The following is a 23,587-nucleotide window of genomic DNA, read 5'->3' as shown; positions in this document are numbered from 1 at the left end:
GGAGGGACGTGTGGTGCCCAGGGACGCAGGGTACTCCCACCCCCTGCCACCCCACAGCACCCCACTCCTCTGCCATCCTGCCCTGGTGCTGCTATGGGGCAGGGCTGCAGCTTTCAAGAGGATTGTATGTGGGCTTTCAGAGCCGCTTTGCAAACACAAAGTGTTTCTCCCTGATATTTGCCCCGCTGGGTGCTCCTTATCATAACCCAGACCCTTGGCAAGGACCTTTTCACAAACACTATTTGCAAGACCCACGGCACAGCGCAGTGCAGGCAGCTCAGCCCATCCAAAGCAATATTTTTTTTTGCTCAGTTCCTTGGAGTTTCCTTTGCCAGCTTGCCCTCTCCTCCCTCCTGCAGTGCTCTCCCCGTGCAGCCTTACCCAAATTCCTGCCCCAGCAGTGCTGTCTCATGCTGAGCCGCCGCAATCCCTTTGGATTTCCCCTCCCTCTGCTGGGCTGTGTGTAACTGCTGCACAGTTTGCTCACAGAACCCATCCTCCTCCCCCCTCTGGGTACCTGAGTACCTCATCCCAGGGGTTCCCATACATGTGGGCTGCAGTGCATTGCTGGGTGTTGCTCCATGCTGTGGTTTTCCTCCTGGAAAGCCAGTCCTCATCCCATTTGCCTTCCCACAGAGCTGGGATGATGCTTGGCCATGGCACACTGTGGATGGGGTGATGCCTTCAGAGGGCTTTTCTCTGTGGTGTTGTGGACCAGAGGTGCTTTGCATGCATGGATCAGCCCTGCAGCACGTGGCTCTTCTACGTGTAGGGACACAGGGATGCATAGAGATGCACGGGGACACGCTTCCATCCCAAACAGGTCTCGCTGTGGAAGGGGCCATGGACGGGGTCCTGCAGCAAATCCCTCATTGCTTCAGAGCTGAGTCCATCCCCATAGGATGGAGCGAGTCACAAAGAACCCCAAAGCTCAGGGGCTGGCCGGGGCATCCAGGCTCACCCCTGCTCAACTCTGCCTGCAGGGTAGATTTTTTTTTCCCCTTTGCTTTCTTCTTTTCCCTCCTCCTTCAGGGTCTCAGCTGTTAATTACATTTGCCTGTCAGCCCCAGCTGCTAATCTGCTATCGCTGAGCGGAAAGCAGGAGGTCAGAAAACAAAGGTGACACCATCACACTGTGCCTCTTGTCATCTCCAATCCAGATTAGTTTCATTGACTAACTCCTGGCTGAATACCGCCAGTTAATTATAACGATCACAAACCCTCCCGTTTAAAGCCACACAGTGAGAATTAAGGTTCTGAAGTAAGACTTTAGCTTCATTAATTGCCGGGCTCATTGTGATGGTATTGATTGTTAACGCTATCGCATGGTGAGTAATGGCTTCCCAGCTCAGAGGGGATTAGGCTGCTAATTGTTGTTGGCCTTGCGCTGACAAGATAGACTTCAGTGGGTGTCAAATCCGTATCGGTGCCTCCTTTGTGGCGGGCAGCCTTTCTCTCCCCCAGCCTCACCGCTCTCGAAATGAAAGTGATTCGGAGCAACTCGGGAATAATTAATAAGGTGGTGTGGCCGGAGTGCTGCTGCATTCATCCTGCTGCCGTGCTTAGCATCCTTTGGGATGCAGCTGGGACATCCCCGCTCCCTCCGCATCCCGGTGCTGGGCTGCATGTGCTGAGGGCGTTTGGAAGTGGAGGGGGATGTGTGCAGGGTGAGGAGCTGCACTGCATGTTGAGGGCAACCAGCTCGTGTGCTCGCAGGGCCAGCAGGCAGTTTGCACACCCAAGGGAGGTGGCTGGCGCACGCAAGGCTACGGCATCCGTGCCTGGCCGGGCAGAGCTGTCACCTCCCAGGCAGCCTCACTGCTTTGTGGTGGCTTTGGGCACCTCAGACTCTGGCCAGTGGCCAGTTTGGTGCATTTTTGGCTCCTGCACCCGGAGCTGATCCTCGCCTGGGGATTTGTGTGCAGGCAATTTGCAGCCGAGCACATGCCGGGCTCCGCCTGCCCCAGTTAGCGTGGAATTTGTATTGCTGCTCCAGCTCTGCTTTTCTCCACGCGTTGCAATCTCCGCCTTAATTCCATTTCAGAGGGTTTTATTTTTCCCTTGCAAATACCGCCAGCATCCCTGGGGTGGGTATAATTTCAAATACGGATGTATTATGCAAATTGAGCCAAAGCTTTGCCCAAGGGTTACCAGGAGCGGCTCACGCATCCTCACACCGGCGTCTGGGAGCAGCCCTGGCTGGCACCTCTTGGCACCAGAGCACGGGCTGAGCCCTGGGGGTGATGCTCGCCCTTGGGGTCTGAGCTGGGTTTATGGGGGCAGTGGGCTGGGTTTCACCTTCCCTCTCCCTGTGGCTCAGCTGGGTTTGCAGAGGGGTGGAAATGAGCTCCTGTATGCAAGCTGAGCCCCGTGACTACAGAGGATGGCTCTCTGTGGGCATAGGGGTGGCTTCACCTGCTGCTGCCCCCCAGGCCTGCGGAAGGGGGAGGTGGTTGGCCCCTCTAACAGCTGCCTCTCTCCCGTTGTGTTTGTTTCCCAGGCTCCTCGATAAGCAGCGAGTCGTCGCCCGTCTCCTCACCAGCCACCAACCACAGCTCACCTGCCAGCACGCCCAAACGTGGCCCCATGGGCCCCATCATTGTGCCCCCGGGGGGGCACAGCGTGCCCAGCACACCACCTGTCGTCACCATCGCCCCCACCAAGACGGTCAACGGGGTGTGGAGGAGCGAGGGCAGGCAGGTAAGGATGGGGAGCCCATCCCCAAAAGGGACACCGAGGCAATGAGCAGAGGGTGTGCTGCTGCCGTGTGCTGTGCTGATAGCGCGAGGGCCGTTTGCTTGTGCCAACTGCGATAAAAGTGCTGGGAGCTGCTCCCCATCGTGGTGCCACCCGGCACTGTGGTCCTTTTGTCCCCTCTGCCACGTCCCCAGGCTGCCATCCGGAGAGAAGTGGGGAGGTGGTGAAGGGTGGGGGGACGACGTGCCGGCTAATTAAGAAGCATCGTTAGTTCTTCTCTCCTCTTGCATGTTGCAAGCAGATTCCCGGGAGGATTATGCCACTTGGAAGGACTAATTAAACCACAAAGCGGAGAGGCGAGGGGAAGGGATGAGAAATACTGGATGTGGGGAGGAACAAAACCAAACCCCTGGGTACACGGAGGGGCTGAGGGTAACCGGGTGCTGCCCACCCCACCAAGCCCCCCTGCACGCCATCCTGCTGCTCCTCAGTGACCCCAGTGGAATATAGGTTAACCGAGCGTGCTTTATTGTCTGGCAGAGCTGTGCTTGCAGCGTGACGCCCGGAGCTGGGGGAGGTAATTAGAGCGCAGCCTCACACGCACTGTGCTCAGCACAGGCTGCGGGGGGACGGCCTTTGTGCCGCCTGCGGTGACCTTGGGACCGTCCCCGATGGCTGGCTGGGGTCCTGCAGCCTGCCCTGGGGTCCTGCAGCCTGCACTGCCATTCCTTTGATTGGAGGAATAGTCTAGCTCCTGCTGCTAGGGCTCATCCCTCCATCGCTGGCTCAGCCCCTGTAATACGGACGGTGCTGCCAGGTGACCCCAGGGTGCCCCCCGAGCTGAGGTCAGCGCATGTGACCTTCATCCTGGATGGGAATTCACCGCCTGACTGATGAGGCAGTGGGATGGGGTGCTGCCATTGGCTCCCCCCGGGGCTGGCCCTGCGTTTTATGGCTGCTATCAAAGGGCCTCTGCCGGATTTACACCGGCTGTGCTGCTCCGGGCGCCGTTGGTGTCTGCATCCTCCGAGTGATTAATGGCTCTGGAGAACAAAGCTGCCTGTAAATCTGCAGGCAGGTACAGCGTGTCCTGCTGTCAGCCCATCCCCAGCGTCAGCACCCCCCTCTCCATCTGGGTGACCCCCATGCAGCCTCTCGGCCCCATCCTTTAACAGTGTGGATGCAGGGATGCTCTCCACCATCCCCTAACGGCCAGCTCTTCTTTTCTGCCCCTCTGCCTTCCAGCAAGAAGCGGGGTCACGAGGCAGCAGCAGCAGCAGCCGCGAGCGGCTCATCTCTGAACCCCCTCTGACACAGGAGAAAGCGGGGGGTCCCACGGTCCCAACGCACCTCCTGGGCACTCCGTACTCCTTCGGGCTGCCCCCCAGCTCTGTGGTCCAGGACTCCCGCTTCCCACCTCTCAAGTGAGTCGGTGTCAGGGGGAGATGTGGAATGTGGGATGGTGCAGGGATGCGGGGTGTGGGATGCAGGGATGATGCCGGGTGTGGGATTTGGGATGACGTGGGATGATAAGGGATGCGGGGTGTGGGATGTGGGATAGAGGATGTAAGATGTGGTATATAGAGTGCGGGGTGCAGGATGGTAGGGGATATGGGAAGATGCAGGACACGAGTGCTCTCAGGTGGGGGTGATGTCTCCCTGATGCTCACTGTCTCCTTTCTCCACCAGCCTGCAGCGTCCCGTGCACCACGTGGTGCCACCCAGTGCTGTCACTGAGGATTACCTGCGCAGCTTTCGGCCCTACCACACAGCTGAGGACCTCCGCATGTCCTCACTGCCACCTCTTGGCTTGGACCCGGCTGCAGCTGCTGCGTATTACCACCCCAGCTACCTGACACACCACCCCTTCCCTCACCCTGCCTTCAGGTGGGCACTCACCTTTACCAGCAGGGATGCTGCTGGGAGGCGGGAGGATGGCCCCAAGGGGCGTGCTGCAAGCTGCAACAACCCTCCAGGATAGGATTTCTCCCCTTCTGGGGTTTTGCACCCCGCTGAGCACCTCTGTCTCCCCAGGATGGACGACTCCTACTGCCTCTCAGCACTGCGGTCCCCCTTCTACCCACTGCCGGCCCCAGGCTCGCTGCCCCCCCTGCACCCCTCTGCCATGCACCTGCACCTGTCAGGTGTGAGGTACCCTGCTGAGCTCTCGCACTCCTCGCTCTCTGCACTGCAATCGGAGCGCATCTCCAGCCTGGCTGCTGAGAGGTGAGTGGTTATGGGGTGGCTGCTGTGGGGTGGAGATTGGGGGGCCTATGGGAGGCTAACGGGCACCTGATGGGGGTGTTTTCCTTTGGTTCTTTTTTTGCAGGTTGCAAATGGATGAGGAGCTGCGGCAGAGGGAAAGGGAACGCGAGAGGGAACGGGAGAAGGAACGGGAGAGGGAAGCAGACCGGGAGAGGGAAAAGGAACGGGAACGGGAACGGGAGCGTGAGAAGGAGCTGGAGAGGGAGCGTGAGAAGGAGCGTGAGCGGGAGCTGGAGAGGCAGCGGGAGCGTGCCAGGGAGAAGGAGCTGAGCATGGTGAAAGCCATGGAGAGCCCCTTCCTGCCTGTGGCCGAGCTGCATGCCCTGCGGGGGCACCCGGCTGAGGAGCGCAGCAAGCTGCCGGAGCCCAGCAGAGCAGGTAACGACCCTGAGGGTGGCACTGGGGCTGGTCCCCATTCTTCTCCAGATGGTAAAGCTGAGGGGGTCGGGTCCCAGAGCCCAGCTCTCTGGCTGCCAGCTTGAAGTGCCAGGAGCCCAGCTGCTGCGGTGCGCTCAGCGGGGCTGCTGCAGAGCGCTGGGACTCTTGGAGAGGTGTTTGTGCCATCTGACTTCACCCCGGCACGCCAAACAGCTGGGCTGGCAGCAGGCAGGGGAGCAGGAGCTGCCATCCCACGGGGATGCTGGGCGGCCCTCTTCCATGCACAGGTGTATTCGGCGTGCACCCCACCAATCTTCTGTTTCCCCTTTTTTTTTTTGGTTCCCCAGAGAAACTGAAGGACTCAGTGCTGCCCACGCCAAAGCCCCTCCAGCACCCGCTGCACCCGCCTCCCACCTCGCACCACCCCGTGCCCAGCCTCATCCCCAACCACAACGTCTTCCCCCTGCCTGGCAGCAGCGCGGCCACGGCGTTGCTCATCCACCGCACCAATGAGGAGGAGAAGTGGCTGGCCCGGCAGCGCCGCCTGCGCCAGGAGAAGGAGGACCGCCAGTCCCAGGTGTCGGAGTTTCGCCAGCAGGTGCTGGAGCAGCACCTCGACATGGGACGCACCCCGAGCCAGCCTGAGCCCGAGCACCGGCCTGACAACCCCAGGTAGGGCTGCACGCCCCGGCTTGGTTTTGCTTCTCTGCCAGGATGGAGGATGCCCCTTTCCGTGCTCCCTGTGCCAACCTTCCTGAAGGTTTTGTAAGATTTCCCCATCTTGCTGCCATTTTTGCCACCCCGTGAGCTGGCTCTTAGCAGAATGAGCCCCCCCTCCTCCTCCTCCTCCAAGCTCAGCCTTCATGCTTTTCCCCCCCCGCACCAGGCGAGCGGTGTGTCCGGTGCCAGCAGGTCCCCGCCGTGCTGTGCCAGCCAGGCCGGCTGTGCTGGCAGCGCTGTGTGGTGCCACTGCCTGACATCTGCGCGGCAGCAGGCGGTGAGCCCGGGAGGTGGCCGAGGGCCAGCAGCGAGCAGCCAGGTGCTGCCGAGGCGACGGCTCCGCTAATTGCAGCTTCCCCTGCGCAGCCTGAAAGCTGCTCTGATAGAGGGATGCGCGGTGGGATGAGGGGGGCACCTCGTGCCCACAGCCCTGCATTGACGCGGGTTTTCTCGCTCTGTCGCTGAGCGCTCTGGTGGTGTGGGCTTATCCAGTCGGCTCTGCTGCCGGCTCCCATTGTTATTTTTGGATATCAAGGGGATTAGTGCAGCTAATCGAGTATAACAAGGAGCGGATTGCGGGGCGGCACAATGGCAAGTGCCTGCTGCAGCCGCCCGCCCCCATCCGTGCATCCCTCCCCAGAGCAGGGAGGAGACATCAAGGTCACCCTGAGCACAGCAGCAAGTAAGGGGGGGAGAGGAGGGTGTTCTTATAGCCTCATCTTCCTCCTATCCCATTTCCATCTTCATCTCATCCCTATCCTCATCTCATTCCTATTCCTATCCCAGTCCCTCACGCAGCATCCTGCCCACGCCTTTGCCCCATGTAAGCGCCACCAAAGACCCCCAGATGGTGGGGAGGGACGGGGACCCCACGCTCCACCGGGGCAGGTGATGCCCTCAGCCAGCAGTGCTGGTGCCTGCAGGAGCTCTCTGTGGCACGGTGGCAGCTGCGACCCGGCTGGCAGCACTGAGCCTTCGCTGCTCTGCTGCACAGAGGTCTGGAGCGCTCGAGTGGAAAAGCGTTAAACGCTTCTCTTCGGCACATGAAATATTTATCCTGCTAACAGGTTTGCTCCTTCCCTGGGTGCTTAGGGAAGGTTTCGCTGCGGTGTCACTCTTTGTGCGGTGAGTGCCTGTGCCATCCGAGTCCCATGGAGTGGTCCCCTGTCCTGTGTCCCATTCCCAGCCCTCCCCGCGTGCACCTGGCAGATCATTCCTCCCCAGATCCAGCCTGCAGAGAGGGTTTCCTTCTCCTCTCCATCCCTCCCTCTCCTCTCCTTCCTGCAGGTCGGGACCAAGCCGCCATGAACCGAGCATCCGTGAGCCAGGCCAGCACTTCGGTGGTCCGCCGCCACTCATCTCCCCCAAACCCCAGCACCACCCCATCACCACATCCCTCTGGAATCCTGTCTCCCTGATGGAGAGCTCCTCGGAGCCCCCCCGGCGCCTCCCTGAGCCTCACGTCCTCCACGGCCACCCGGCCCCCTTTGAGCCCAGCCGGCAGGGCATCCCACTGGTGAAGGTGGAGAGAGTCTTCTGCCCCGAGAAGCTGGAAGACAGTGCAAGGAAAAGGGATGCGCTGGAGAAATACCCCCTGCCACGAGAGCCCAGCACTGCGGAGCACACAGGCTTCACCCACACACCATTCCTAGCCGAGCTGGAGAAATCCACGCAAAGCATCCTGAGCCAGCAGAGACCCTCGGCCACCCCTTTTGGGGAGGTGACCAAGCCCAGCTCGCCCTACAGACCCCCCCAGCCCCGCGCCCAGGACCCCATGTACATCTATGACGAGTTCGTGCAGCAGCACCGCAGGCTGGTCAGCAAACTGGACCTGGAGGAGCGCCGACGACGGGAAGCCCGGGAGAAAGGTGAGGAGGGGGCTTGGGACCCCCCCCAGGCATCAGAACCCCAATGGGGGCAGCCAGGAGGGGGTTCCCCTGTGATGCTGTCAGCCCAGCCTGCAGGCATTCGATGCAAATGCTCCCGAAAGCCAAATCAGAGCAGCTTGGTAAATCCTCCGCTCTAGACATGCCCAATTAATAAATGATGAACTGAGGCTAATAAGCTGGCTTTAAATATTAATAGGGCCGTGCGAGCGGGGATGTGAACAGCAGCGAGGAGGAGATGGAGTGGGGTGTGGGGGCAGCACTGCCATTCCCCCCTTGTGCCCCATTAACCTGCTGAGCCTGGTGCCCCCCGTCAAGGCAGACAGTGTGTTCCCAGTGTCCCTGGCCCTGGCACAAGGTGCTCCTGGGTTGTTTCCCTCCCTGGTGCCCCAGCAGCAAGGGGAGAGTCAGCCCTCCCACTGCAAGCAGCCCACAGAGATGTAATTCCTCCAGTCCCCCTGCAAGCCATCCCAAAACAGAGCTGAGCTGGGATGCTGGGGTGAGCATCCCTACCCACCAGGATCCCAGCCATTCCTGGGGTCCCAGCAGGTTCCCAGGACCTCAGCAGTATATGGGGGTCCCAGCATGCCCCCCCAGGCTGATTATCAGCCTCTCCCCATCCCCAGGTTACTACTACGACTTGGATGACTCCTGTGATGAGAGTGACGAGGAGGAGGTGCGGGCACATCTCCGGTGCGTGGCCGAGCAGCCCCCGCTGAAGCTGGACACATCCTCTGAGGTATGGGCACAGCACTCAGCTGGCTGTGGGGCTGAGTTTGGATTGGGGATGGGGATAGGATGGAAATGGGGATGGGGTTGAGGATGGAGGTGGGATGGAGATAAAGATGAGGTTGAAGGCGGAGGTGGGGATGGAGACGGGAATGAAGATGGAGATGAGGGTGGGAGTGAAGGGTGGGGATGGGGGTGGGGACAGATGCTGTGCTGCTCTGGGGCTGACCCAGCTCTCTTCTCCCCTCGGGCCCCAGAAGCTGGAGTTCCTGCAGCTCTTCGGCCTCACCACGCAGCAGCAGAAGGAGGAATTACTGAGCCAGAAGCGGCGCAAGCGCCGGCGGATGCTGCGGGAGCGCAGCCCCTCACCACCCACGGTGCAGAACAAGCGCCGCACGCCCTCCCCACGCCTCCCCCTCTCCACCCGCTACAGCCCCGACGAGATGAACAACAGCCCCAACTTCGAGGAGAAGAAACGCTTCCTCACCATCTTCAACCTCACGCACATCAGCGCTGAAAAGAGGAAAGGTAACGCCGTGCCCCGTGCTGGGGTGGGGGTCCCTGTCCCCATACTGTGGGGCTGCCTGGTGCCGCGAGCGTGCCCTGCTGAGCAGAGGCTACACTAAACCTCAGCTTCCCATGCGGCAGACAAGGAGAAGCTGGTGGAGATGCTGCAGGCCATGAAGCAGAAGCCCACGCCGGCTGCCGTGGTGGTGAAGAGCTCTCCACGGGACAGCCCCAGCGGCCCCGCTGCCGGTAAGCTTCTCCATTCCTCCTTCCCCCTCACTTCCAGTGCCTGATTGGGCACCGCTGTGCCAACGCTGCTCCTCCTCTGCCCCAAGAGCCACCGCTGCTGCTGGACCCAGATAAGCCCGTTGGCATCGTAGCCTCGGTGCCCGAGGTGCAGAAGCCGTCAGAGCCTGGCAGAGTGGAGCCTTTGAGAACTGCAGAGCTGCCCAGGGTGAAGGAGCCGGCTGAGAAGCCCCGGCTGAGCGATGGGCACTCGGGGAAGAAGGCACTGAGCATCCTCAGCTATGTCAGGGGCCCTCTGCCCAAGGACGTCCCTGTGCCGCTGTCCCACAGCATGAATGGCAAAAGCAAGCCTTGGGAGCCTTTTATTGCTGAGGAGTTTGCCCACCAGTTCCACGAGTCCGTGCTGCAGTCCACGCAGAAGGCGTTGCAAAAGCACAAAGGTACCGTGCTGGGGCAGCAACCCCATGGGGGCACAGGGAGGAGAGCCGTGGGTTGGCACTATGGGAAAAGGCACTTGTAACCCCATTCCCAGAGCATCCTTGGGAAAGATTGTGGAGAGGTTTAAAAAAAAAAAAAATGCTGGGAAAACACAGCTGGGTTGTAGCAAAACTCATTCATTTCAACGCATGGGGCTGAGAAAAATGAAGTCAGAGGGGAGAGGGCTGACACTCTGTGCCTGCAGGGGGGACGGCGGAGCAGAACCACAAACTGGACGCCTCCATCCACTACAACATCCCTGAGCTTCAGGCCTCCAGCCGCCCGCCTGCCCCACACAACGGCACGGCCGAGGGGCACCGGGCGCTCGCCCCACCGCTGCCACGGGACCGCCGTGACTCGGCCTCTGAGGATGAGGAGGAGGAAGATGAGGAGGAGGATGAGGAGGAGTGCCCCAGGCCCAAGTGGCAAGGGATCGAGGCAATTTTTGAAGCTTACCAGGAACATATAGAAGGTAGTGACTGGGGACTGGGGCTCGGCGGGGTGTTGCCTGGCTTGGTTAGCCGTGGGGTCACGTCACCAAGCATCACCTTACGCCCTGCTGCCCCCAGGCCTGCCACCCAGACCTTTTCCATCCCGCTGTGTTGTACTGGGAGGAGGCCGTGTCCTGGGGCTGGCAGGGAGCGAGGGCTTTCGGGTGCTCAACCCCATCCCTGTACCTTGCAGAACAAAACCTGGAGCGCCAAGTGCTGCAGACACAGTGCCGGCGGCTGGAGGCCCAGCACTACAGCCTGAGCCTGACGGCAGAGCAGCTTTCGCACAGCATGGCGGTGAGTGGGGCTTCTGGGGGGCACCTGGCCTCTGCAGGGCATCCAGGCCTCCCAGGGGGTCTCTGTTATCCTGCAGTGCCCCAAATCCTGCAATATCTCCATCCCCTACAGTGCCCAATCCTCCCGCAGTGTCCCCATCCTTCTGCAGTTTCCTCTGCACTGTCCTCTAAGTTTCTCATCCTCCTGCAGTGCCCCTGTTCCCTTCAATCCCCCTACCCTCCTGCAACACCCCATTTCCCTTCAATACCTCCTCCAACGTCCCCATTGTCCTCCAGTGTCCCTGTATTCCTGCAGCGTTCCCATTGTCCTCCAACATCCCCATCCTCCTGCAGTATTCCCAAATCTTCCTGCAGTGCCCCCGCTTCTGCAACGTCCCCGTTCCCTCCAGTGTCCCCATCTTCCTCCAGTGTCCCCATCTTCCTCCAGTGTCCCCATCTTCCTGTAGTGTCCCCATCCTCCTACAATATCCCCACCCAATACGGTGCCCAATCCTCCTACAATCTCTAAGGTCCCCATTTTTCTGCAATTCCCCATCCTCCTGCAGTGCCCCCATTCCCTTCAGTCCCCCAGTCCTCTTCAATACCCCCCTCCTCTTCCAAAGTCCCCTTTGTCCTCCAACATCCCCTTATCCTCTACAGTGCCCTATCATCCTGCAATGTCTCCATGCTCCTGCAGTGTCCCCATTGTCCTCCACTGTTCCTATCCTCCTGCAACCCCCCCATTTTCCTCTAAGGTCCCCATTTTCCTGCAGTACCCCCATTCCCTTCAGTCTCCCCATTGTCCTCCAATGTCCCGATGCTCGTGCAATGTCCCCATTGTTCTCTGATGACCCCAAGCTCCTGCAGTCTCCCCATTGTCCTCTAAGGTCCCCGTCCTCCTGCAGTATCCCCAAATGCTCCTGCAGTGCCCGATCCTCCTGCAATCTCCCCACGGTCCTCTAAGGTCCCCATTCCATTCAGTATCCCCAAATCTTCATGCACTGCCCCCATCCCTCCTGCAACGTCCCCATTGTCCTCCAGTGTCCCCATGCTCCTGCAAGTCCCCGTTCCCTGCACTGCCCAACCCCTGCAGTCCCTGTGTGCTGCCCTGACGTTGCCCTTTTGCTGCCTCCCTGCAGGAATTAAGGTCCCAGAAGCAGAAGATTGTCTCAGAACGAGAGAGACTGCAAGCAGAGCTGGATCACCTGCGGAAGTGCCTTGCCTTGCCTGCAATGCAGTGGTCTAGGGGTTATTTCAAGGGGTATCCCAGGTGACCCTCCTTGGGCTAGGCCGAACATATAGTCTAGAAATAATAATCTATTTTATTACCTTGAATATTTAATATTTTTCACTGGGAGGTTTGAAGCTACAAAAAAAAAATAAAAATAAAATAATAATAATAATAATAAAAAAAAGCAAACAAAACAAAACAAAAGCAAACGGAGAATGTGCCATGCATGAAGCAAAGGGTGGCGGGGGGGAGGGGGGGGAGGCTGGGCTCTGACCTTGTGTGTCCCCCCCCCCCCCCCCACCCCCCACCCCACACACACTTTATAGCGCTCATTTCTTATTTTATTTTATAAATTCTGATGAAAGACTCCACCACCCGCAACACTAAGGCTGGAGGAGCCCTGCAGGGTAAGGGGCAGCCCCCCCAGATCCCCCCCCCCCCAACACACACACACACACCCAGCTTGGGGCTCCCCCAGCACTGCACTTGGCTGTAACCAATAAAGTCCGTGAACCCTCGGAGCAGCGCTTCGTTCCTGGGGGGGGGGGGGGGAAGAGATGGAAGGGGGGAGGGTCCCACATTTGGAGGGGCGTGGGGTGATGGTTTGGCAATGGAAGAGTCTGAAAAAAGAAAAAAAAGAGGAAAAAAAAAAAAAAAAAGGTGCTTCAGCCTTGTCATGTGTATATATATTAAAAAGGAAAAAAGTTTTGTATGTTTTTTTATTGCTTTAATTATTATTGTTATAAAAAAAAAAAAGCTTTTTTTTTAATTATTTTTTATTTTTTAAACTATGGTTCCGCTTTATTTTTTTTTTTGCTTCCCCCCCCCCCCACACCTCTTTTTGTTTGGTTTTTATTTCTCCTTTTTGTGTTTGTACCAGGAATCCCTGGGCTGGGTACAACCCCCCATCACCTCTCTCTCCTGCCTCTTTTCCCTTTTGCTTTCTGGCTCTGTGCCCCCCACCAAACACTGGGGCAGTCGTGGGCATTGCATGGTGATGAGTGCTGGAGAGGAGAGTCCATACTTATGGGGATGGGGTGGCATGGGGAGCAGCCCCAAAGCCCCCGAGACAATCAGAGCACATAGGGGCAGCCCAGCTGCTGCCCTGCCCTCAGAGCTTGGCACATGGCTGTGCTCCCAGGGGAAACTGTTCCTTGTTTGCCACCAGATCAGCTCACAGCGTTTGAAAAAGGTGACCTCTGCTTTCAGTTCCCTGTGTTCTTGTGGTGAATGTTAACACACGATCTGCTCTCCCTCCCTGCGTGCTGGGCAGGAAGGAAGATAGGGATGGAAAATGGTTGGCCGTTCAGCCCTCATCGCTGCAGCTGCTGCAGCTCCGTGGCCAGGGCTGGGTTGCAGCTTTGCTTCCATGCTGAGATCCACCCCCCTTCCCCAAGCCAGCCCATAATATCAAGGTTCTGACACAGCATGCTCCCCCGGGGCGATGTTTTGTCCATTCACACATCCCTTTGGGCAGGAGTTGGGGCAGTGGAGGGCAGAGCTGCTGGGGCAGGGAGATGCTGTCAGAGCAGGCAACCAAGAGATAAAAAGAAAAAACACCATAAACTTGTTCTAAGCATCTTTGTTTGAATTAATTGTAATGTAAGAGATCATTTGGTGAATGTAGCAATTAGGTATTTATGACTCTACGGCTGTAATTTCTGAAAACATCAGAACAACAACAAAAAAAATCATCATAATAAAATCTTCCTAACGATGGCAGAAGGATTCTTTCTCCCCCAGCAGCGATGGGAAAAGAGCACAGCAGATCGGCTTTGCCACCCCCTTTTGGGGTCCTGCCCCCCTTCCCTTGGGGTCCTGCTCAGCCAGCTGGTGATGGCCCAGGTGCTGGGACGTTAAATAGTACCAACCAGGCTGGCTCAGAGAGGGAAAAGCCATTTTCTTTTGTCCTTCTCCAAGGAGCAGATGGATGTGCCTCCCAGCGCTCTCGCTGCCGGCACATCTTTCCCTGTTTTGAGGCTCCGAGCGAACCCACAGCGAAGCACTGCCTTGAAATTCATTGCTTTCAAGCCAGTGTGTGGCCTGTGCTGCCCTCAGAAGTTCCCTCTATGAAGTACACCCACGCTCTGCAGGGCAGAGGGATCTGCCCGACATCATTAGCTGGATGGCAAGCCACCACCTGTATCTGCGCACATCTTTGGCAGCAGCCTCTGAACCAAAGGGAGAGGCGAAGTTCTGCAAAGGGGAAGCGGGGGCTTCGTGGAGCTCTCGTGCAGGGGATGCCCTGTGCCAGCTCTGCCCTGCTCCCTCCCCAGGCTGCGTGTCAGCAGCAGGGGAAGCTCAGCCGCCTGCAGCTGCTGCCAGGGACGGGCTGCACGTGGCTGACGGCTCACAAAGCTCACGGGGTTCTGGCAGATGTGCATGGAGAGGTGGAAGCTGGAACAGTGGATGTGTGTGCTTGGAGGGCTGGTGCGGGCAGAGGAGCTCAGAAATCCTGGGACTCCGTGCTCCCAGAAGGCTGCAGGTTGGTCCGGAGCTTGTACATGTGGTCTAAGGCTTGAGTAAGGAAAGTCCCAATGGTGTTGATCTCCATCAGCGTCAGGTTATCCAGCTGAAAGAGAAAGTAGCACAACGTGGAGCAGAGCTGTGCTGAAGGGAGGGCGAGCCCGGCAGCGCGGTGACACCCCGAGGGACCAGCTAAGAGAAGCCTATGACCAATCTGAGCACTATTTTCCCATGCTACTCCTCAGGGAGCCACCAGCAGCCCATCAAGAGAGGTTTCAACACGTGGCTTTAGCACCTGACCGACATACCCATAGCCCTGGAACAACATGCCCGACCAGCGCTCCCACAAGCAGCTCTCATCAGCCACCAACCCACACACAGCAGCTGGACTCCTCCCAGCAGAGCCCTGCCTGCATCCCATCACACCTCACCTTGGCGTGGGCCTCCTGCTGCCGGACGAAGCTGTCTGCAGACAGCCTCAGTTTGGCCATCCGTGTGTCCCACGTGTCCTTCACCAGCGTCCGGATCTCGTCTGCTTTGGGGATGTTGTCGGAGGCGCTGGAGGAGAGAGAGGATCAGAACAGCCTCATATGTTATGTCACTGGCATAAGTAATGTTGGCAGCTCTTCAGCCCTCTAAGGCAGAAGCGGAGCAGTTTGCTGTATAAAAAAAAACAACAAAAAACCCTGCGACTCGACATTAAAATCCAGCCTGGTGCTCACGCTGCTGGGATTTTTGGGGTGGTTTATTTACCCAGGAATTCTCGGCTCTGATGCAGCATCTGCTTCTCACTGCAATCCTTCTGCTCTGTAATTGCCCAGCTGGTACGAGGTACGAGCAAAGCCAATAACCTGGCCAAAGCCACACACAGGAGGGGAACTGGAAGGAGTCGGCCGCCACCGAAGCACCGTCTGTGCTCTCGTGGCTCTATCAGGGAGTATTAAGTTGAAGGGACTTCACGAGTCGTGCCGCATCCTCCCATTAAAGCAATTCAGTGCTGCCATAAGGACCTCGAGAGATGAGCTCAATTCACATGGACAGAGCTGTCAGGGTTATTCTAGCGTGAGCGAAGAAGCCGCACACCAAGAGCGTCATCTCCAGAGGAGAAGCCAGTGCTTAAACGACCACCCCACTGTAATCAAGGGCTTAAAGTCAGGAGAGCCTGCGCTTAGAAAAATACCAGCCAGCACATTTTACAAGTGAAATGCCACAGCAGGCATGAGGTTAGACTCGGAATAACCCCGGTCTCTTGCTTCTCAAGCCGAGGAAAGAGGAGCTTTCCTCCTGAAGGAGAGCCAAGGAAGAAGCCTGGAGGGTTCAGGCTGCCGAACAGATTGCAGCCATGGAATGTGCTGTCTATACTCGAGGCCTCTACGCTTAGCTGCTGCTCAATAAAGCGGCGCAGCCCCAATTATCAGGGCACAGAACAAGCAATCCCCAGTTACTGAAATGCAAAGTTACCATGAGAAAACGGCTGCAGCGAGATCTTGGCACGCTGTGAAATAAACCCCCATTAACTCTCACTTTCCCACAGCCCTCTGGGGCTGCTGCCAAAGAAAGCTTGAAAAATTGTCTATGCAAGCATGTAGTCAGGTGGAAACTGTTACAATACATTTCCCACTTACTAGTTTAAGAGCAGCTTTGTGAGTTCCATATAATAGGGACTGGGCATTGGAGTGAAGGTGTCCTCTTTGCGTTCCTGGTCCCGAATTTCCTCCAGCTTTTCTAAAAACACAGACAGCAATGTCAGGCAGTGGCAGAGCTCCAACTCTCCTGACCCACTTCTCCCCTGGCAAAAACAGCACGTTTCTTCCTGTAGGACCAAATCTCTGATTCAAGCTGGTGTAAACGTGGACAACGTACAGACAGGAAAAGGCTTCTATAATGAAGTCAAACACCCCTTACACCTGCCTGTCCCGGGGTTTAGGAGCAGCTTTGCCACAGCAGCTCTCAGCTCCCAAGGGAGAACAGATTCTCATCAGGGCCAAAACGCTGACAGACACTTGGCACACCACACTGGATCCACACCAGCTTGACCAAAGCTTTCACCTGCCAGGAGATGTCCCCTTCAGCCACAAAGCACTCGCACTAATGAGTGTGTGTGCCCTTGCATGAATAGAGCAGGACTGCTCCCTTAAGGTCTCTTATTCCTCCACCAACCCCACTCCTGCTCACCAGAGGAGCAGAACTCAAACACCTGACTTGACTGGGAAGATGAGATTGCATGTAAATATGAAGAACCCCAGTGGAGAAACACGAGATTCTTCTCTCACAGTTGCTTTGCATCAGTTCAATTAAGCTCCCCACTAGTGGTGAAAACCAGAGATTTTTCTGTGTTCCCTTTGTACCCTTGGAAGCTTCTGTCCTTACCCACATCCATCCACTCTGGGGGTATCAGCCGGCATTTCTGCCTCTGCTTCAGATTGATGGCCAACCAGACAGGCACTTCCACTGGCAAACCGGGGTTGAAAGGGCCCAGATCCCCCTGGAAAATTAATTGAAGATGAGAATAAGGCAGCTGCAAAGGGCTTGGATGCCGCAGTACTCCTCTGTTCATTTGGTCTCTGCCACGTCTGGATGGTATGAATTTCCAAGGGATTTTGAAAAGCCTAAATTGAGTAGCATCTGAATTTCCTTCTCTGGCTTCCCATAATTCTTGCTCGTAGACTTTTTGCTCTTCTCCCTTGAGAAGCAATAAGGAACGTTCCCAGTGCATCTTCTATTTCAAAGCGTTTCACAGAAGTTACTGCCAGAAATTACATTTATCATAGAAGAGTGGCCCCCTGGGCTCGGGCTGAGGCACATCCAAAGGTGCCAGCTGTCTGTGTGCAGCCCCAACCCCCCCAGCCCCTGACCCAAACCCCACACCTCTGTCCTCCAATCCCAAATTCCCCATCCTTTATCCCCAAGCCCTCTGGCCCTTGTTCCCAACCCCTTCAGCCCCCAAACCAAACCCTCCAAGCTTTATTCCCCCAAATCCCCAGACACCCCACCCCGACCCCAGATCTCCCCTCGCTTATCCCGCAATCCTGACCCCCAAGTCCCCCCATGCTTGTCCCCGATCCCTTCAGCCTGATACCCAAACTGACAGAACCAACCCCCCTTTCCCCTCCAAATCTCCCATCCCCTCATTCCCCAGATCCCCAAACTCCATTCCCCCAAAACCCCAACCCCTTCTCCCCAAATCCCCGACCCACCAAAGCCCTGTCCCCAAACACCCCATCCCTTACCCCCAACCCCTCCAAGCCCACATCTCCAAACCCAGCCAACCAACCCCCGCAGCCCCATTCCCACCCCCTCACCCCCCACCCCCAGCTCTGACCCCCAATCTCTTCAGGCCCTGTCCCCAACCCCCCCAAATTCCCCACTCTTTGTCCCCTCAGCCCCCCAGGCCTCACCCCCCGTCCCTTCAGGCTCCGACCCCAGCCCCCCCCAGGCCTTGCCCCCCCCGCGCGGTCCCGCTGACCCCGATGAGGTGCACGCGGTCCATGCTGAAGCTGGGCACGATGGTCACCAGCTCCTTCTCGGCCAAGAACTCCGCCTCGGCCGGTTCCATGTGTACGGACCCGGGCCGGCGCCGCGCACAGAACCGGGACGGGAACGGGGACCGGAACCGGCACGGGGCCCGCCAAGCGCCCGCGCTCCCTATTGGCTGCCCGAAGGGGAAGCCCCGCCCATAGCACCCCGCTTTCCGCCTTCGGGCCCGTTTTCGCGCTCTCCGTGTGGGGGCGGGACACGGCGCAGCTTGGAGCAAGATGATTGGTTGTTGTATTCGGCCGTGGACGACTATTGGTTACCTCTATTGGTTCTGTGTCGCTCGCCGTGGGACCAATCCTGATGCCTCCTGGGGCACCGACCAATCAGAGTTCAGTACTTGTTGCCGGGGCGCCTCGGGGCTCGATGCGCCCAACCACTAAGTGTCTGCGCAGCGCTCGGAGCTGCTGCCCCCTGGCGGCCAGGAGGAGCGAGCCCCGTGCCCCGGCCTTCCCATGGGCCGCGTGGCCGGAGGTCTGTCCGTCCGTCCGCCTGGGTGTCCCTGGGCAGCCAGTTGTGCTCATGTGCCACGCATGGTCTGGCTGCCTGTCCCCTCTATTCATCAGCCAGCACAGGCTCCCACCCACCTGCCCATCCAACCAACCAACCAACCAACCACCCATCCATCCACTTGTCCATCCATCATACCTCCATCCATCCATCCATCCATCCATCCATCCCTCCATCCATCCCTCCATCCATCATACCTCCATCCATCCATCCATCCATCCACCCATCCATCCATTTGTCCATCCATCATACCGCCATCCATCCATCCATCCATCCAATCACCCACCCACCCACTTGTCCGTCCATTTGTCCGTTCACTCTTCCATCCATCCACCCATTCATCTACCCATGTGTCTGTCCATTCATCCATCCGTTCATTTATACATCCCATTTGTACATCCATGCCTCCATCTGTCCATCCATGCATCTACTCTTCCGTTTGTCCAGCCACCCACCCATCCATCCATCCACCTAACCTCCCATACACCCATCCAATCACCCATACTCATCCATCCACCCATCCATGCCTCCATCTTGAGCCCAAAGGACCAGCGCTCCCCACCACTCCACAGCTCCCATCAGCCCACACTGGGTAGGTCTGGGGGCTGCAGGAGAGGATCCCCCATCCGTTACTGTACCCGTGGTGCCACCAGCACGCGCTGCAGCTCCGCCAGGCACTTTATAAATGGCTCTGACATGGTGTGAATACACTTTTGTGTCTTTTGCCATCTGCTGCTGTCATTAAAAAATTAAATTTCCATCTGCTTTTGCGCGCCGTTCTCTCCTGGGGCTCTCCAGAGAAGCAGCACACCAGGAAGCATCACCCCCAGCAGGGCAGGATTCAGCCCTGTAGCAGAAGTGAAGCTGTTGGTGTCCCCTTTGGGTGCTCAGCACTGGCTGCAGGGTGATGATGTCTCCCCCGTCGCCCTCCGTGTGTCCCGGCACAACATGGTCCCTGTGGGTGTGGGTGGTGTGACGATGATGGAGGGTACGTGGAGGTGCTTCCCATCCGCCTCTGGGGTCCCGGTGCTGCCATTCCCGCTGCTCACACACATCTTCAACCCTATAGAAAGCAGGAAAAGCCAGGGAATAGGGAGTGTACATTGATGCGATGCTCTGCTCAACCCTATATGAGCCACTGGAGAATCCCCAGAGCCCCACGACGGCACAGCACAACCTTCTTCATCCCTGGTGTTCTCATTGGGGTGCCACAACCCCCAGCTGCCCACCTGCCTGCTGGGCCACGGAGAGCTCTAATCTGCTGTTTTAATCAAGAGGAAAGCCCAGCTCCACACACAGCGAGCGGCCAGGGAGGTTTAATTCTTCTGCAGGAGGAAAATGCCTGAAGGGGACAGACACTGATATTTTTAATCTCTTTTTAATTAAGGATTAAACCCTGCCTTATGTAAGAGAGCCGCAGGGGGGTGTTTTATTTTACTGCTGTCTCTGAGCCCATCGCAGGAGGAGAGCAGGGGCTGGGGGGGGATATCTGAGGGCTGCACTCCTGTGGCTCTGACCCCACTCTGGGGATGCTTCAGTGTGGGTGATGCATAGCAGCTCCCCTGTGGTGCCAAGGGCTCAGCTCTGGGTGAAGCATCCCTTGTGACAAAGGTCTCCACAGGACAGCGGGTGGAGCGTTTTTTGTGCTTGGGTTGACCACAAAAGAGGACAGAGCACCCCAAATTGTCCTTGGGCACATCTGAAAAATGGATGTGCTCCCATGTGTACAAATCCATCGCATCCCATTGGGACTGGGGGAGACCCCATCCTTCCAGCCCCTCCTCCCTCCCCCCCCCGGTGCCACATCACGGCCCCACCCCAATATTTCATCCCAACCCTTTGCCAAACAGCATTAAGAGCTAATGGGAGATGTGCTGTTCAGCATCACGGCGTGTTAAAAGCTCCCACTTCCTTTCTCTCTATGCCACAGCAGACGTCGCGGTTGCTCGACTCCATTAAGAAAATTGAAGTTTGGGGATGGTGATGCTATTAAAGACGCTCGAGGCGAACCTGGGGGCCGGGGTACCCACCTTTCCCCCTGAGCATCCCAGATGTGAGCATCCCAGGGTGCTCCAAAGCCTTGAGTAACCTCAGGACCATACCCCACATTTTATAAGGCTGAAAAAAATACCCACATCCCCTTCCTTTACCCGCAGCATCATCCCTCCAGAGGCCAAACCCCTCCTGCAAGCAGCAGCAATACCTTTAGGAGTCAGTAAAGCACCACGTCCCCGGCGCATCCCTTTGCCCAAAACCACCCTGGCACCCACCCAGACCCACCTTTCAGACAGGATAACTTGAGCCCCATGTTCTCATCCTCTTCTCGGGGCCTCGCCGTTGCTCCTGGCTCTCCAGCACTGCTCACTGCACAAAGAGAGAGATGAGGGCTGTGGGGAGCACAGCGACGGGAAGCGACGCCAGTAATGCTTCGAGCAGGAGGAACGGGAGAGGACTTGATTGCTGGCTAAAAGCATGCACCTATGAGTTTATATATAAATACATAGACATACATATATATATATATATAGGCACCTGAGCGAGCTGCCTGGGCACAACAGGAAGCAATGCAGAAAAACCACGGGCTGATGTCACGGCGTTTCAGTGACTCAATCCCAGCCGCTGAGTTTGGGGAGGAACTTTTTGGGAGGGTGGAGAAAGAGCTCAGTACCCCAGCATTGCACCCCGTGCTGGGAACCTGCATCCCTGCTGCTGTGGCTGTGCTGCAAATGTGTTTGGGTGAGGAGGACGCGAGCAGAGCAGGATGGGGGTTGGTGCAAGCAATTGGTGCTTGCAAAGAGGAACCCAAGCCCATGGGCAGGAAATATAGGAGGCACCCATTCGACCTCGCAGCAAAGCACCTCCCTTCCTGGGTGCCACCTGCCACCTGGGAGCAGAAATAGCAAAACCTGCAGCAGGATGAGGATGTCTGGGGCTGAGAGCATCCCTGTGGTGTGCCAAGAGCTTTTGGAGAAATGCAGGTGGGGAATTCCTGGAGGCGGCTGGTATGAGAGGGGCATTTTCCAAATGGGATGTGAAAGGGATCAGGGTGGGTAAAACCTCAGGGGCAGAAGTGGACATTTCAGAGCTACAGGACACACTGCAGCGTTTCACACTTCTTTCGAATTACCCTGGGTGACATCCCCTCACTGAGGAATTTGTATCCCTCCTGCCCACAGCTGATGGGAAAAGCTTATGGGAAGAGGGCTGGTGCCTCATTCCTGCTCTCACCTCACAGGCCCTGCAGGGAGCTGAGCAGCACCTCCCTCCCTGAGCCCCTTCCCCAGGGCTGAATGCACTCACAGAGCCAGGAGGTGCTCAGGCAGAGCGATTCCCCCACCACCATTTTGCTGGCTGGTGCTGGAGCTTCAACTTTGCTTCCGTGTCAGAGAGATGTTTGCATCGCCGATGAGTTCACGCTCCAGAAACCCACAGACACTCATTGCAGGAGTCACCAACGCAGCATCAGCGCTGCACGCGCGGCAGAAGCTCCATGATGTGCCCGGAGGGGATACACGGAGCACGGCGGGGTCCCAGCAGGTGGGTTGGGAAGGGGGGAATGGGACAAAAAAACTCAGCCCTGGCCATGTACAAGGGATGCCACTTACCCGTCGCCGTGCCCGCCAAACGTGCCTTGCATCCCAGCTCCCACTGTGAGCTGAGGGGGGGATTTCCAGCCCTGCTCCCATCCGTGTTGTGGTTTTTGCAAGGTTGGTTTCTAACCTGGTTAATCGGGTCGGTGAAGTCCCGGCTCCTCCCATCCTTCCCTCCCTGCTCTCCCCCCTCCGGTCCCATCCGAGCCCTGCCAAGGCTGTGGGTGGGTGATGGGGAGCGGTGCTTTTCTCTCACCCCGCTGTACAGCCCAGCCTGGTGCTGATAGAGAGCTGGAGCCCCTGGAACCTGAGCATCCCTATGGCAGGATGGGCTCCTAAACATCCCAAAAGCACGGGGTTGGTGTGAGTGCTGATGCTGAGGTCCATACCCAGAAAGTGGTGATGCTCCTGCTCCAGTTTCTGTGGCCAGAAAGGGTCTGTGTTCCCCACGGAGTCTCATCTGCCCACCCAAAAACCAGCCTAGGGGCAGAACCACGCAGGGGGGCTCTTGCTGCTCTGAGGATGACAGCTCCAGCTCTCACCCTGAGCTGAACAGTCTCTGCCTTTGCCTGCATTAAAAGCAGCCGGAGGAGGTTTTTGCATATCCGCCTCCTCTGCAATTATGAGGCAAAGCCTGAGATGCTCCTTTCAGAGAGCTGAAAAGCAGAGATTCACATCCAGGGCAGCGTCACATCCAGGGAATCCCTCCTCACAGCCTTCCTGGCTGCAGGCAGGAGCCAAGGGAAAGCCTCGAACCGAGCAGAGGACAGAGCTCAGGAAGCACCTGGAGGCTGAGGCCCGAAAAACAGACAAATGAATGGGTCACGCACTTTTCTGCCTGTCCAGCAGCAGAGTCCAAGATGCAGAGGGCACTCAATGCACACAGCATCCATGGATGTCCCCTGCCCTCACCAGACACAGCAGCACCAATCCGGTCTGAACAGCAAAATCCCCTCCATTTGCTATTTAATGCCTCTTGAAGTCCTTCTTACTGCTGTTTGGAGGGGACAAAAAGCCCCAAACTCCAGAGCCCTTGATTGAACGGGGGCAGGGGCAGCAGTTGTGTTTGTTGCTGAAACAGGACCTTGCGAGCAGCTGAAAGAGCTGGCTTGCAGCAGCTGGGAGGTGAACAGCAACACCAACGAGCTAAAATAACTGTGGTTAGCTCTGCGGGCTGAGCACTTCTCCAGCTGGGCTGGTGACACCTGAAAGGCACAAACACACCTTTCTGCAGCCTTCCCCACGGGCTGGGGGGGCAAACAGCCCTGAGCACGTTTATAGTGCTCCCTTCGGTTCAGCCACCAGCAGGGCTCATTTTGGAAAAGGAGAAAGCATCCCAAAGAAAATCCCCTGGGGTAACAGCAGCAGCCCTGGGCAGAGAGGCAGGAAACAGCACAGCCGCTGTTGCAGAGAGCAGAAAGGGAAGCAGAAATCGAGCACGTACCTTAAGCACAGGACTGGAGCGTGCTGGGCTCTGCTGCCAGAACCACATCCAGAGCGATCTGCTGCCCTGCTGGGCATGGGTTCAGCAGGTAGCACAGGGTCTGGGCTGGGAATTGGCTTTGAGACCTGACCATTGCTTCCA

The 23,587-nt window shown here is 57.5% G+C and overlaps 2 protein-coding genes across 6 annotated transcripts in view; one reads left to right on the top strand and one right to left on the bottom strand.

Moving 5' to 3' along the window:
- Positions 1-12,614, top strand: part of GSE1 (Gse1 coiled-coil protein) — an 87,849-nt gene extending 75,235 nt beyond the window's left edge. The window contains exons 4-17 of one of the 2 annotated variants that reach the window (XM_085235218.1): positions 2,501-2,700; positions 3,943-4,121; positions 4,387-4,584; positions 4,732-4,923; positions 5,027-5,340; positions 5,688-6,012; positions 7,348-7,928; positions 8,573-8,685; positions 8,933-9,203; positions 9,324-9,431; positions 9,518-9,868; positions 10,111-10,377; positions 10,590-10,693; positions 11,811-12,614. In XM_085235218.1, coding sequence (XP_085091344.1) covers positions 2,501-2,700; positions 3,943-4,121; positions 4,387-4,584; positions 4,732-4,923; positions 5,027-5,340; positions 5,688-6,012; positions 7,348-7,928; positions 8,573-8,685; positions 8,933-9,203; positions 9,324-9,431; positions 9,518-9,868; positions 10,111-10,377; positions 10,590-10,693; positions 11,811-11,945 — 3,338 coding nt within the window. In that variant the 3' untranslated portion in view covers positions 11,946-12,614. Of the gene's footprint in view, positions 1-2,500; positions 2,701-3,942; positions 4,122-4,386; positions 4,585-4,731; positions 4,924-5,026; positions 5,341-5,687; positions 6,013-7,347; positions 7,929-8,572; positions 8,686-8,932; positions 9,204-9,308; positions 9,432-9,517; positions 9,869-10,110; positions 10,378-10,589; positions 10,694-11,810 lie in introns of both variants that reach the window. The other variant, XM_085235217.1, reaches the window with a different exon arrangement.
- Positions 12,615-13,469: 855 nt separating this feature from the next.
- Positions 13,470-22,560, bottom strand: GINS2 (GINS complex subunit 2). 4 transcript variants are annotated; one of them, XM_085235222.1, is made up of 7 exons: positions 22,392-22,560; positions 20,693-20,776; positions 19,051-19,475; positions 16,739-16,853; positions 15,994-16,093; positions 14,800-14,926; positions 13,470-14,474 (listed from the first exon to the last, which is right to left on the bottom strand). In XM_085235222.1, exons 3-7 carry the CDS (start codon positions 19,108-19,110, stop codon positions 14,349-14,351), a joined length of 528 nt encoding a protein of 175 aa, XP_085091348.1. In that variant the 5' UTR covers positions 19,111-19,475; positions 20,693-20,776; positions 22,392-22,560; the 3' UTR covers positions 13,470-14,348. The 4 variants fall into 4 exon arrangements, with proteins under 4 accessions (XP_085091348.1, XP_085091347.1, XP_085091346.1 ...); XM_085235221.1 differs by lacking the exon at positions 22,392-22,560 and adding an exon at positions 21,713-21,866; XM_085235220.1 differs by lacking the exon at positions 22,392-22,560 and adding an exon at positions 20,945-21,247.
- Positions 22,561-23,587: the final 1,027 nt, after the last annotated feature.

This window comes from Meleagris gallopavo, chromosome 13 (assembly GCF_905368555.1).
Source record: "Meleagris gallopavo chromosome 13, MGAL_WU_HG_1.1, whole genome shotgun sequence".
Classification (NCBI taxonomy): Eukaryota; Metazoa; Chordata; class Aves; order Galliformes; family Phasianidae; genus Meleagris; species Meleagris gallopavo.
Note: the sequence above shows the minus strand (reverse complement) of the source record. Positions and strands in the feature narration are given on the sequence as shown.